The sequence below is a fragment of the Aulonocara sp. 'chitande type north' Nkhata Bay genome, linkage group LG8, assembly GCF_057382095.1.
Source record: "Aulonocara sp. 'chitande type north' Nkhata Bay isolate Kocher_YH1m ecotype deep benthic linkage group LG8, A_spYH_male_GT1.1, whole genome shotgun sequence".
In the NCBI taxonomy this organism is placed as follows: domain Eukaryota; kingdom Metazoa; phylum Chordata; class Actinopteri; order Cichliformes; family Cichlidae; genus Aulonocara; species Aulonocara sp. 'chitande type north' Nkhata Bay.
In genome coordinates, this window is record NC_141351.1 from 26,260,481 (window position 1) to 26,275,965 (window position 15,485).

Below are 15,485 nucleotides of genomic sequence, written 5' to 3' on the forward strand. Positions count from 1 at the left end.
CAAGATTAAACAAATAGTAGCTTCAGACAAAGTCTTGGGTAACTGACATTTTGAAAAGGCTTCATTATACATTTCTTTCAACAACGGTGCCATAAGATCAGAATTAGCTTTATAGTATTCTGCAGAGTAACCGTCAGGGCCCGGCAATTTACCTGTCTTTAAGGATTTAATGGCTTCTTGTACCTCTACTACAGTAATAGGTCCCCCTAATCCCTTCATCAGATCTCTATTCTTGTAAAATGTATATTTTGGAGAGTTTCTTCTGATAGAGGGGGAGAGCTTGAAGTGTACAGATTGGAATAGAAACTAACAAATACTTCATTAATTCCCTCTGGGTCCGATATTATGTCACCAGCAGCAGACTTGACCTTTGGGATTAGCTTGGAGGTTGCTTCGGCACGGGCTTGATAGGCCAGAAGTTTCCCTGCCTTGTCGCCGGATTCAAAAAAGCGTTGCTTTGTCTTAATTAATTGAACCATAGCTGTTGCGGTGGTGGTTAAATTGAGCCTGGCTTGAACTTTCACACGTTCTGTATAGAGGTTAGGATCTGGGTTCGATGCATATCTGCCATCTAGATCTTTGATCTTATTCAATACACTGGACGTGTAAGATAACTCTTTCTTCTTTAAATTTGACACAAAGACTTTCGACGTTTCCCATAATACCTCTTGACACTTCAGTAGAGTCATTCAACTCAAGGAAAAGTGAGAACTGTGACCTCAAAAAATTTGTGTAGTCATCCCTTATCAACAGGCTAGAGTTAAATCTCCAATGTTTAATGGGTCGAGACGGGGTCGCTAATACCACATCAAAAGAAACTGGTGGCGATAGCATGATACTGACAATGGCTAATTTTACAGAGAAACCTAATATCGACAAGGAAAAAGTCTATACGTGTATATGTATGGTGGGGATGAGAGAAAAAGGAAAATGCCTTAGTAGTAGGATTCGCATGTCGCCATGGATCCACAATCCACAGCTGAGTTTTGAAAAATTCTGGGGTTTTAGCAGATTTATTCAGGGAACAGGCCTTAGTTGACGATCTATCCAGCAGAGCGTCCTGAACCAAGTTAAACTCACCTCCAATAATAAGATGATAGTTTTCCAAATTTGGAAGTGAAGAGAAAAGTTTAGCTATAAAAGAGTCGTCGTCCCAGTTCGGCCCGTACACGCTAGCCAGTATCACAAGTGAGCCCTGCGAGTTTCCTGACACAAATGTGAAACGGCCATCTGGATCAACAATAACTTTATGCTGCTCAAACAGAATATTATTACGAATAAGAATAGTTGTCCCTCTAGCCTTGGCGTTAAATTTGGAATGATATATATTGCCGATCCAGTTTCTCTTGAGTTGCCTCACTTCTTTGTTGCAGAGATGCGTCTCTTGAAGAAAAAACACATCTCCTTTAAGCTGCTGTAAATGTGCCAGAACTTTGTTAATTTTGGTTGCATTCCCCACACCTCTCACATTCCAGGAGACAATTCTAAGACCATTGATTGTGCTCGACATATATGTCGGCAAGGTCTCACTATGAAAATATAGTGAGACCTTGCCGCCTCACTACATTTTCAATATTCTGCTAGATAAAATTGAGGAACTAGGATGTACAGTGGGGCAAAAAAGTATTTAGTCAGCCACCGATTGTGCAAGTTCCCCCACCTAAAATGATGACAGAGGTCAGTAATTTGCACCAGAGGTACACTTCAACTGTGAGAGACAGAATGTGAAAAAAAAATCCATGAATCCACATGGTAGGATTTGTAAAGAATTTATTCGTAAATCAGGGTGGAAAATAAGTATTTGGTCAATAACAAAAATACAACTCAATACTTTGTAACATAACCTTTGTTGGCAATAACAGAGGTCAAACGTTTACTATAGGTCTTTACCAGGTTTGCACACACAGTAGCTGGTATTTTGGCCCATTCCTCCATGCAGATCTTCTCGAGAGCAGTGATGTTTTGGGGCTGTCGCCGAGCAACGCGGACTTTCAACTCCCGCCACAGATTTTCTATGGGGTTGAGGTCTGGAGACTGGCTAGGCCACTCCAGGACTTTCAAATGCTTCTTACGGAGCCACTCCTTTGTTGCCCGGGCGGTGTGTTTTGGATCATTGTCATGTTGGAAGACCCAGCCTCGTTTCATCTTCAAAGTTCTCACTGATGGAAGGAGGTTTTGGCTCAAAATCTCACGATACATGGCCCCATTCATTCTGTCCTTAACACGGATCAGTCGTCCTGCCCCCTTGGCAGAAAAACAGCCCCATAGCATGATGTTTCCACCCCCATGCTTCACAGTAGGTATGGTGTTCTTGGGATGCAACTCAGTATTCTTCTTCCTCCAAACACGACGAGTTGAGTTTACACCAAAAAGTTCTACTTTGGTTTCATCTGACCACATGACATTCTCCCAATCCTCTGCTGTATCATCCATGTGCTCTCTGGCAAACTTCAGACGGGCCTGGACATGCACTGGCTTCAGCAGCGGAACACGTCTGGCACTGCGGGATTTGATTCCCTGCCGTTGTAGTGTGTTACTGATGGTGACCTTTGTTACTTTGGTCCCAGCTCTCTGCAGGTCATTCACCAGGTCCCCCCGTGTGGTTCTGGGATCTTTGCTCACCGTTCTCATGATCATTTTGACCCTACGGGATGAGATCTTGCGTGGAGCCCCAGATCGAGGGAGATTATCAGTGGTCTTGTATGTCTTCCATTTTCTGATGATTGCTCCCACAGTTGATTTTTTCACACCCAGCTGCTTGCCTATTGTAGATTCACTCTTCCCAGTCTGGTGCAGGTCTACAATACTTTTCCTGGTGTCCTTCGAAAGCTCTTTGGTCTTGGCCATGGCGGAGTTTGGAGTCTGACTGTTTGAGGCTGTGGACAGGTGTCTTTTATACAGATGTTCAAACAGGTGCCATTCATACAGGTAACGAGTGGGGGGACAGAAAAGCTTCTTACAGAAGACGTTACAGGTCTGTGAGAGCCAGAGATTTTCCTTGTTTGAGGTGACCAAATACTTATTTTCCACCCTGATTTACGAATAAATTCTTTACAAATCCTACCATGTGGATTCATGGATTTTTTTTTCACATTCTGTCTCTCACAGTTGAAGTGTACCTCTGGTGCAAATTACTGACCTCTGTCATCATTTTAAGTGGGGGAACTTGCACAATCGGTGGCTGACTAAATACTTTTTTGCCCCACTGTATCTTACTATACTTTTGTACTACTTTTGTATCTTACTATACAAAAACGGACAGAAGAAAAGCACAAAAAAGACAGGCTGAGGTATTGTTGTCCTCCATTTGTACATGGCAGGAATCAAACTGTAGGAGAGGCAATAATAATGAAAGAATGTGTGCTTATATAAAGTAAAACAGTATATACATATATGTGTACGTAGCAGACTAGCATGCCAACAGTGGCATTAGAACAAAATATAAACAGGGGTATTGTAAAGGAAAATGAAAGAAAAACACTATATACATATGAACAGTATCAACAGGAACAAAAAAGTATAAAATCTACAAATATACAATTGGGTGTAAAAAAGAAAAAAGTACATATGTAAATAAATACAGTTTGGGTCATTGCACATAGAATTTAGTATTGCACAGTGGTGGTTTACAGACGGACATGGGAAAAATCAGAGGGTGGGACTGATGGTTATGGCCTTTGGGAAGAAACTGTTCTTCAGTCTGTGGGTCTTTGTGCTGATGCACCTGTAGCTCTTCCCTGAGAGAAGCAGGCTGAACAGGTCAAAGCCAGGGTGGGACTGTCCTTGATGGTGTTTGTTGTTCTGTTGAGGCAGTGGGAGGAATGAATGTCCATCAGGGAAGGGAGATACAATACAATAATACATTCTCTGTATGCATTATTGTAGGGTCTACCTTACAATATAAAGTGCCTTGCAGCGACTGTTGTTGTGATTTGGCACTATATAAATAAAATTGAATTGAATTAGAGGGCAGCTGATGATCTTCTGTCCTGCCTTGACTACACTCTGAAGTCTCACTGTCTGCCTTAGTGCAGCTGCTGTTGGGCCTTCTTGATGACCGCTGAGATGTTGTCTGTCCAGGAGATGTCAGCAGAGATGAGGACACCAAGGAACCGGAAGTATGTCTGTGAAGGTTCTCAGTCATCCAGGTCATCGTAGTCAAAGGAGCTTGCAAAGAAAAGCGTCTGGACTTCTTTAAGTTGCTTGAAGACGTTTCACCTCTCATCCGAGAAGCTTCTTCAGTTCTAAGGTCAAATGGTGGGGAGTCCCAGATTTAAACCTAGTGGGAGTGACCCCCCACAGAGGGACAAAAGGACCCCCTGATGATCCTCTAATCGTCTGAGCCAAGGTGTGAAACTGGGTGTGGGTCCCAATCAGCCAGAGTTTCGGGTGTGTTCATTGTGAAACCTGGCCCCACCTTATCATGCGAATTCCTGAGGTCAGATGGCCCAGGATGTGAGTGGGCGTTGAGGCGTCTGGGAAGGATCTCAAAACTGGATTATAGATGGCAGAGAGTTGGTGTCGTAAACCCCCGCCTCTGTTCAAAGATGGTGTGAAGCAGTCTTTGTGGTGGGCCTGGCACTGCGTCTGAGGGGAGTGTAGGCTGGGGGAGAGCAGGAGGGAGAGGTGGTCGGCTGGCCAAGGTGGGGGAGGGGTATGGCTCCATATTCACGCTTGATGTTGGAGTAAACATGGTCTGGAGTTTTCTCTCCCCTGGTGGGAAATCCGACATGCTGATAGAACTTTGGGAGCACAGTCTTTATGTTAGCCTCATTAAAGTCACCTGCAATTATGTGGGCCCGCTGATAGAGAGCGCTGTGTTTACATTGGTATCAGGTGGAATGTACACAGACGTGATGATCACTACTGTTAGCTCTCTCTGTAGAGGTTCGGGGAGCAGTGACTGTTTATAATTGTCCCGTTGATGCACCAGCTTTCATGCACGTAGATACACTTCTTTTACCTGTAAAATGTTGCTGTATCCTGAGAGTTTTCACAGTATTTCCAGTGAAACATTTGTACTTCAGGTGTAATTGTACTTCAGTGAGTGCTTGTGTACAGCATGTGTGTTGAGTTTAATGTTACCCCTCTCTCCAGCATCATTTCCTTGAAGTGAGCGATCCGGAGTTCCAGTGGGAGGAGCTGAACCCCTCCTGGATGGGGAACGAGAGACATCGACTCCTCTGTTCTAAAAATAAAGAACCAATGATGGTAAAAATGGTAAATGGCCTGTATTTATATAGCGCTTTACTAGTCCCTAAGGACCCCAAAGCGCTTTGCACTACATTCAGTCATTCACCCACCCATTCACACACTGGTGATGGCAGCTACGTTGTAGCCACAGCCACCCTGGGGCGCACTGACAGAGGCGAGGCTGCCGGACACTGGCGCCACCGGGCCCTCTGACCACCACCAGTAAGCAACGGGTGAAGTGTCTTGCCCAAGGACACAACGGCCAAGATTGTCTGACCCAGGGCTCGAACCGGCAACCTTCCGATTACAAGACAAACGTCCATCTCTTGAGCCACAGGTTGGTGATGACATCAGCAAAGCAACATCTTTACTTTTACTAACAAAATAAACAAAAACACTTTCACCTCCTGCATCGTTTAGACTCACCTGTTCCTCTTGGTGCTGTGTTTAAGGTCATTATCTTCATCTTCATCATTCCTATGGAGACCAGTTGATTGACAGCTAGAGCTGATTTCTGTCAGGAAGATGTAAAATCCATAGTTAAAGAGTGAAGTGAGAGAGTTGAGACACAGGTGAAGGATAGAGAGGTAAGGGTCAGACCTGAAGGTGAGGTCTTCTTTCTCTTATGGGGCGGGTCCTCGATGATGCGGCTGATGTCTCGATCAATCAGCTCTCCTGGTCTCTCCCACACAGAGAGATGGATTGTGGGATTGAAGAAGAACACTCTGTCATCTCCAGTCCAGACCACACACCTGAAGACACACATGCACACATGGGTGAATCACGAAACGAGGGTCATACTATGAGCCTCACTGCCCTCTAGATAAGGGCCAATCTTCAGAAGTGAATCATCTACCCTGAGCACCATCTTGAGTCTCCTCCCATGAAGACTTTTGATAGGGTGGAGGTCAAACAGGGCTGAAACATCTCTGATTATTGATCCTTACTGACAAGCTAATTATGTGCGGCTTCAGTCTCACAGAGAAGAATACAAACAAAAGATCGAAAAAATAAAAGAATGTCTGTATAACACATAGGGCTGCCACGATTTGTCGACTAGTCACGATTACGTCGACTATCAAAATCATCGACGACTGATTTAATAGTCGACGCGTCGTTTGAAGCTTTGTAAGATCACAAAAGACGCAGGAATAAGTAGCAGGATTTAAGAGTGTAATAACGGACTGAAACAGAAGATGGCAGCACTGCATGTACAAGGATGCCAGCTGCCGTTAAACCCCGAAGAAGAAGAAGCTGTGTCCCAGAATTCATAGCGCGGCCCAGCTTAGTTTCTAACAATGGTGGCAGCTAGTTAGTTTTAATGTTACTCTTATTATTCTTTCTGGGTCACAAAATAAACGTTTAACATATTTTCATGGAGAATGTAGCTGTGTAAACCTCAAATATCTGCTCAGTTTATCAGGACACCACATATTTTCAAAAGCGCTCCGACGTTTTCGGAGACGTCTGTTACCCACTAGCTCGATAGCTAGCCGGGGGCTAGGTCACTAGCGCCGTGAGAACACCGGACTCCCGGCAAATTGTTTTCAAACCCACCGCCGTCTTTCGCGACTCAGGTTAAATATATATGAGTCACTTAGATAAATTAAAACTGTTATTGTTTGGCTTTTTTTAGTATTTTATTTGTTCCTGAGTAAATCGGTTTGGCTGAGATTAAAGTTATAGTTTTTACACAGCTGAATAAACGTCAAGCAGACAGCTGATTATCAGAAGTGTGAGATGCTGGAGAATTTACTCCGGTGTCCTGTTATATTTTAGATAGCAAGGAGTTTATTAAACTTCACCGAAACAATCTGCAAATTTCATTAATATTGAATAAACTATCATCTTGTCTTTATTTTTAGTTAGCACCTTAAAAGCTTAAAGCTGTAAGCTAATGATAGTTATATAAGAGCAGATGCTGCTGGTGCAATACGCTGTAGTTTTACGTCCAGTGATGGTTGCTGCATTTTATTTTTGAAGGACTTTTTGTTTATTTTGGATGATGATGATGATCTGATTAGTCGACTAATCGCATAAATAATCGGTGACTAGTCGACTATCAAAATAATCGTTTGTGGCAGCCCTAATAACACATATTTTGTGCACTTAACAGCTCCTTTCAAACATGCCTCGGCGTGTACATGCACATCGATATATATGAAAGTAACCACATCACTGATAGATGGGTAGATACACACATATACTTACTATAGTATAAATAGGTTTGCTTATTAAATATGGTATAACGATTATGGGGTATGTATTGTATGGAAGTACTCTGAGTACATGTATATGAATGTAAATGTATGTGTAGAGGCTAAGCCTACGCTTGAAGTCTCTGAGGTGTTCGTTGGCGGGGGTGACGCGATGCCACTGTTATGAATGAAACCTGTTACAGTCCAACAACTCCAGCCGTACTTCTCCATTTAACAGCTTTATTCCACTTCCATCAGTTGCATTTGTTGTTAACAGTTCTCTTCATATTTAAAAAGAACAGATCCTAATAGTCATGCAAAGTCATGAATAAAAGCCTTGTTGTATTTCGGCGGTCGGTAGAGTTTTAGAAGAATCGGCCATATCCAATAATTGAACTCCAAAGGCAGGGGAGGTAGGGGAGGGGAGCTGCCGAATTTTATGTTTATTTTCAAAAACCAAGGTTAAGCTACCACCTCTGCCCGTAAGCCTAGGTGAGCTGAAGAAGGCACAGTCTGGAGGGAGAACCTCCGAGAAGGCGAACGACTCACCAGGGCGAAATCAAGTCTCCGTCAGGAACAAAACGTCCAGCCCCGAGGTGAGGAAAAAGCCATTTAAAACAAAAGTCTTATTCACCAGCGACCTTACATTTAGTAGAGCCATCTGTTTCATGGGCGCCATGTCTCTACTCGTAGTGCGTCGCAAACGGCTTAGGTTGCTGTGATCCACGCCACCTCTGGAAGACGTTATCCAGGTCCTGGGAGGACTGGGTAGACTTACTGCCCGACAAAGCAGAGCCACCAACAGCTAAGCGATCTGACAAGAGCGATGAGCATAATACCAAGAGAATGAGGAGTGCAATGCAAAAGTCAAAAAAGAGGGTTCGAAAGGAGAGGCAAGGACGACAAAAACTTGAAACTGGTATTCAATACCAGTGTTGGGTAAGTTACTTTAAAATAGTAACTTAGTTACATTACTAGTTACTTCTCTCAAAAGTAACTCAGTTACTTCAAGTTACTCGTTACTTTCAAAGTAACTAGTTACTAGGGAAAGTAACTTTGGTTTTACTCAGAATTCTCTTGTTAATGTGTTGCTTCCATAACTTTGCAGTCTTCTAGCTTGCTTACTTGCCACAGTGCACTGTGCCACCTACCAACAGAAAGGAAAAGATAATGTGCATATTTCCACGAGAGAAATCCCACGCCTGGACCGTCATTGACTGCTGCCATGATTCTAGCCTACGTCACAGCGTCATGTGCGCCTTTTACATCCAACACAAAAACTGCAGTCGTGGTGCTTTCGATTGTACTCAGAACTCGGAAATTCTGCCTTCTGAATAGGAAGATGTAGGTAACAGCAGACTGCAGATGAGCTGCATACAGGGCTGGACTGGGACAGAAAATTGGCCCGGGCATTTTGACTAGAGACCGGCCCACCATTATAGGAAAAATCATAAAGCCTTTGAATGAAAACAAACACTGTTGTGACAGTGATGTTCACTGTTCTGATGGTATATATGCATCAACCTATCAATCGTTTGTTGTAAGATTCAGATAATTATTTTTTAAAAGCGAGACATTTTAAATGAGAATAAGAAAGAAAAGTATTTCTTTGTGCCCCCCTCTCCCTGTTAATGCCCTACCTGGCCCCCTGGCAACACTTTGCTAGACCCGCCCCTGCACAGTTACCAGCTGTCAGCTGCTTAGAAAAGGATCCTGGTGTTATTCGTCTCTCAGAAACAGTTCATAACTTCAACTCATTCATGTCACCTAAAAGGTAAACCTGTTTCTCCATCACCTGTTCAGTAAGGACATCTCCTGGTTTCATCTTCATGTTTCCCTCTCACCACATATCCAAACCGACATCATGACCAGCAGCTTTACAGCTGTGGCTCCAGCAAACATCAGCTGATACTAGAAATTAATATGAAATAAATTCTAACAACAGCTGATCAAGCTTAAACGTGCTGCTGTTGTTTAGCGCCACATCCGCTGGTTTCTTCTTTCTTGCGCAAAGTGGGAGATAAATAAACGAGAGAAAAGCCGATCAGCTGATCATTGATCAGTTTCATGATTGAAGTAGAAACAGGAGAGGGAGGGGAGAGGATGAGAGAAGAAGAGGCAGCTGTGCAGCAAAGACACAGAATAACTCCAGCTTTGTGTCTTTTTCATTGTAGCTGAATTACGGGACAAACTGTTCCTTTTCACCTCAATAAGAAACGCGTAATATTTTCTCTGAATACCAGACGGGACGGTTGGCAACTCTAATAACTTATGAACAAAATAAAGTTCAACATCAGTAACATCATAGCACCACCCAACTGTATAGAAACTCCGTCATGCTAGCTAGCACGCAGTAGGAAAAAGTCAGCACAACGAAAATAAACTCCACCTAAACTTGGTTTATATCTGACCCAGAGAGACTGCAGGTCATAACTTCTTACCTGAAGTTCAGTTCACACTTGGACCGGCGGCCGCCTCGGGTCTCTTTTCCTTCATCCACCTGCTGGCCTCCACCACTTGCTAATGTTACTGAATCTGTGGAAGCTCCGCGATAGCCACCACACGAAGTAACGAATAACGAGCCTATCTAAATCCCAGTAACGAGTAACGCGTTCCTGATTTTGGAATAATAACTAGTTACCGTGCTCGTTACCACAATAATAACGTAGTTACTGTAACGCGTTACTTAATAACGCGTTAGTCCCAACACTGCTCAATACCTACTGCACATTCCACTTTGTATTATCTCTGTCCTGTCTTTGTTTATCGCACAGTTAATATTATATAGTTACCATTATAGTATTGTATAGAATTGTATAGTTAGTAATTAGTACCTTTTTATCCCTTAATTTTACCGAAATTTAGCATGTTATTTATTTCTAATTCCTAGTTTTATATCTCTTGGAGATATATCCTTTATATATTTATAAATACACCATGGGGGGCTTAGGGTGAAACAGCATTTTGGTACACTGTACACTGTGTATACTACTATATTGACAATAAAGCTCTTGAATCTTGAATCTTGTGTTCAATTTCCCCATCAGGCCTGGGCTCTTTCTGTGTGGAGTTTGCATGTTCTCCCCATGTTTGTGTGGGTTCCCTCCGGGTACACCGGCTTCAATGTTGAAAATGGACAGGACAGGGACATAAATCAGGACAGGGGAGAGGCATATGACAGTGTCCAGTAAGTTCAGGTTCACGACTCCAGGAGCTTAAATGGTTCAACTAAATCCAGGAGCTGAGTGGCTGTGGAAGATAATGGTAAAGATGGATGACTGCTCTGTCATTCTCTAATAAAACAAGACAAATATTCTGTGATTAAATGATTCAACTTTTGTATTCATACAGTAACACAAACATGACCTGAAAAACAGAAAAGTGAAGTTATAGTTGCTACAGACTGAGGGGCATGATTTTTCTCAGACCCACAGATGACAGTCTGTACAATCAGCATCCTCAGTGCCGTTGTATTTTTTGTTTGCAGTCTTACCTTTAAAACACAAAACAACCAGACGACTGCATCGGTTCATGGTTGCCTTGGTAACACCAGAGAGGAGTCACAGTACAAACAGTGGAAACGTCCAGATCAGCCACTGATGAATTTTTAATGAATTTAGGCTAAAACATGTCTGAAAAATCAATAATCATCAATAACAAATGGTAAATGGTAAATGGCCTGTATTTATATAGCGCTTTACTAGTCCCTAAGGACCCCAAAGCGCTTTACATATCCAGTCATCCACCCATTCACGCACACATTCACACACTGGTGATGGCAGCTACATTGTAGCCACAGCCACCCTGGGGCGCACTGACAGAGGCGAGGCTGCCGGACACTGGCGCCACCGGGCCCTCTGACCACCACCAGTAGGCAACGGGTGAAGTGTCTTGCCCAAGGACACAACGACCGAGACAACAATAATGTTACAGAACAATGGTTACCATGGGGACCCAGGCACAGGAGTTGAGGCGACAGGGCGCTTGTCTTTCCTTCTTCCTTCTCTTATGTCCTCCTCCTCTTCATCATCATCCTCTTCTTTGTGTACAGACACACTGACACACTGCAGCAGACACACACACACAACAATGTTATTGCTCTACAAGCATCAAAGTATAGATAAAAAAATGGGGCTTTTGTTTGTAGTTTTTGGCTTTACACAGTAATCTAAGGCTATATTTGAATTCTGTTTTCATATTCTTTACTTTCAGACTCCCAAAAGTTTGATTCTGTTCATCTGGACGTTTTCAGCGGGAGAAATGTTTCATCACTCATCCACTCTCGGCTGACTGCAAGTTTCCAACCTTATAAACAGGACATTTGCACAATGACTGAAACTGTCCCACTGGTGAACAACGGGCTGGAAGGTCAGTTCCTTGATACGTAACACGCAAATTGCCATGACCATTGATCATCATCAACAACAACAACAAAACCAACAAACACTTAAGGTACTGTTTATAAGGTTGGAAGGAGTCACGTGGATGAGTGACGAAACGTTTCTCCCACTGAAAATGCCACGTCCAGATGAACAGAATCAACTTACCTGGATGATTGAGCATGCATCAAGACGTTACTTTCAGACTAGAGATGCAACGATACCAATTTTTACAAACCGATACGATACCGATACTTGGATCTGAGTACTTGCCAATACAGAGTACAAAAACCGATACTTCTACCACACACACACACACACACACACACACACACACACACACACAAATGCAATGAATTGAAAGACAGGTTTTATTTTATTCTCTGCCGATAAAAAATAAAATCTTAATAAAAATGACCACAAAAAAATTTCAAGTGAAAAATAAGCACTTCTGTTAAATTATTGCAGAGTGTCCATATTGTAAACAAATAAACAAACAAAATAACGAAAGTATTTGGCACTGACGAACTCCCCATCTGCCCATGGATCATCAGTCCACTGTGACGTTAAACCGAGGACTGACATCGCGCACACACTGCTGTCTTTACCTCTTCAGAAAGTTTTGGCACCATTATCTCCCTGATGTGTGGGCGGCTGGGAATTTCATATCGCGGCTCAAGTGTGCTGAGAAGAATCCTATGTTTTCCACGACTGGCATTGGCTGGTCATCCAGAGCGATAAAATGAGTCAGAGCCTCTGTTGTTTTAACTGCCCGTGGATTTTCTCTTGACATTTTTCATCACTTTTCCAAAACCTGAGTTAAAGTTGGCTGTTCCGGTCCACACTGCTGACATTTTGTTTTTAGTCTAACTACAGAAGCCTCCAGTTTCTCTTTTTTTATCTGGAGCCGCCAGTCTGACTTGCCTAACCCTGTGCCTGTTTAGCGCGAGATGTCCCCCTAGTGGCCAATCTAAAGAACTACAACAGAAATGACATGCCACCATCTGATTAATGAAATAAGTTAGTATCGGTTCATGGTATCGGTTAACTTTTACGAGTATGAGTACACACACATTTTACAGTATTGGTCCCGATACCCGATACCAGTATCGGTATCGGTGCATCCCTATTTCAGACTGTTTCAGACTGCAAAAAAGAAAAAAAAAGAAAAAAAAAGAAAAACATCTATAACCCTCATCAAATGAACATTAGTCATTCATTTGATGTCCCTCCTGTGACCAGTTCCAGAGTGATTGAGTAAAGTTACTGGCAGATGCTAGAATGAAATTGACCTCAAGGAGATACTGTATATGGTGCTGCTCAAAAAAACGCCTTGCAGTTGCTTTGGTTGCTAGCATGTTGATGTGGTTGTTAGTAGTTTGTAGGATACTGTTTTATCTGTGAACACTGAAACTATTCCCTAAGTGGTAATGACACTGCAGAAAGTGTAACACAAACTGAAAATAGAGAAGGTTCTCTCTTTTCTACTTTGCATCGTCCTATCTCATGCTTCATTAGAGCTCCTCCTAAAGTAAATGGTGAATGTTTGCAGACAAGTGCATCTCTTCTAGACAAGCTATGGGCTAAAGTAAATGATCAAAGCGATTTTAAGGAGGTTTTTGGTGGAGCTTTCTCTTTAAGACCCATTTAACCTAACAACTTCCAAAAACCACTCACCAACCAGTCTAGGAATATACATATTTCCTTTGAGACCTACAGTTGCCAGGGGGTCGCCTACTGGGTTTCAGGTTTGTGTGACTGTGGCCAGCTTTGTGTGACTCAGTATCCTGATTGATGTTGAACCCAGATAATGGAAAGATGCCCATTTCAGGTGATTTTGTGTTAAACAGCTGTGTCTTTACAGAAAGAAAGGTTGTAATTTTGCTAGAATTATCTGAGTTTTATTTTGATTTAAATGGATCCTCACCTGTCTGTCTTCTGGTTTCTTTGTCCTCAGCAGTAATGCTCCTTGATAGGAAAGCTTTCCTCCACCCGTTCCTCGTTTCCCTGACAAACAAAACAAATAAAACGTATTGCCCATACAGGATACCTGGATCTGAACTGGGCAGCACAGACTTTCTCCAACAGGTGAACTCATTGAAGAACTGCAAGGAAAACAGTCAAACAAGCCAAGTGGCTCTCCTTTGACCCTTGAACTCTAATTTATCTGCTCAGTAACAACTCTCTTCCTAGTTTGACTGTGAGAGTAAAAATGTAACAAGCTAAAAATATGTGACAGATGAACAGAATTCCTAAGGCTCAATGTTTGATACTCTGTGAGAAGATGAAACATTGTGACAACAGAAACATGGGTCATGGGAGCGTGATGTCAGAAACGATCAGTGACAGGATGATGAAGTCAGATCTGTTTTGCTCTGCAGACTAACCTAATCCTGACCAAACCTACTCACACCCTAACTTTTACTGCTCAAGAGTTGAAACACGGTGAACTAAAGGGTTAACTTCTGATTTGATTCAAGAAGGAGTTCTACTCTAAAATCATTGATTTCCACTTTTTAAAGAATTCTTATAGATTCATGACTTCATGCTCCTTTACCTCTGCCAGACAGCAGGTGAAGTTTAAACGCAAATGATCAGTATGTTTGATGGCTTCTTTCTACCTGCTTTGCTATTTATTTATTTTTAACATCCTTCAGCTTTAAGTGCCTTAAGATGGCTGTTGTTGTGAACTGGTGCTGTATAAACAAAAACCTAATGATCATGAAGGTCATTTTACATTTTACACAGCTCCATCTGTACTCCAATGGGATCTGCCTTGAGGTGTAGACAGGAAAGAAGTAGGGCAGATTTTTCTGATCAATCATTCAGAGGGAAACAGACAAGGGATGCTACCAACATGAACTTGCTGTGCAATAGAGTCAGGACCCTCAGAGGTACATTAGGCTATTTGCTCTCTGGATAATTTAACCCAGGGTCCCCCAACCCTTTTTGTGCCATGGACATGACTTAATAAATGATCAAATTGATTGATTGATTGATTTACTCTGCCTTATAGAAAAGTTGGGACCAACATAACATTTACATTTACAGTAATTGATTACACAGCAGTGGATAGTAGACTTTATCACAGTAGATGTCTTTCTGAAAGCGCTGTAACTAAATTTAAGAATATAATCCACCCACTGTTATCATCTTCAATGCCTCAAAACTACACCCTTTTTGCCTCCTACCTCAAAGCACACTGTACGCTGTTGATCTAACATGCTGCACAATAATATTCAATATTTTATGTTTACTGCTATATACACATAGAGTACCACGATGGTGTTGTGTTTATTATATTGCTTTTTATTAGTTTTTGTTTGCTTGTTTTCTCTTTTTTTTTCTCTTAACAGGTGATCCAGGTGATATACATTTTTTGCCCCCCCCCTTCTTTGCCCTTCATCACTATTCCTCTGTTGTTTCCCTCCCTCCCCCCGGTGATGTCTGTCCCGTCTGTAACAACTGAAAATAAAATAAAATAAATAAATAATAACAACAAAGGTCAATCAAATGGACCAATACGGCAAGGCAGGGAAGGTCCACTTGGTAAAGTAATTCCATTGGGCTTCTCTCTTTGCCTTCAGACAATAATTCTGATGGCAAAAGAACCAAACGGGACAGGCGGCCAAAGAAAAATAAAAATAAAAGATGTATAACCCTTCCAGCTGAGGTACCTGAACTGCATATCAGTGTGGTATGAATGGCAGTTTTA

At 42.3% G+C, this 15,485-nt stretch overlaps 1 protein-coding gene across 4 annotated transcripts in view; it reads right to left on the minus strand.

Moving 5' to 3' along the window:
• The window catches only part of tcerg1l (transcription elongation regulator 1 like), a 74,359-nt gene that overhangs the window by 10,879 nt on the left and 47,995 nt on the right, over positions 1 to 15,485 (minus strand). For all 4 annotated transcript variants that reach the window (XM_086304587.1, XM_086304588.1, XM_086304585.1 and 1 more), the window contains 5 exons: positions 13,698 to 13,777; positions 11,337 to 11,455; positions 5,794 to 5,945; positions 5,620 to 5,707; positions 5,086 to 5,188 (listed from right to left, as the gene is read on the minus strand). In XM_086304587.1, the coding sequence (XP_086160713.1) occupies positions 5,086 to 5,188; positions 5,620 to 5,707; positions 5,794 to 5,945; positions 11,337 to 11,455; positions 13,698 to 13,777 (542 nt within the window). The remainder of the gene's footprint in view (positions 1 to 5,085; positions 5,189 to 5,619; positions 5,708 to 5,793; positions 5,946 to 11,336; positions 11,456 to 13,697; positions 13,778 to 15,485) is intronic.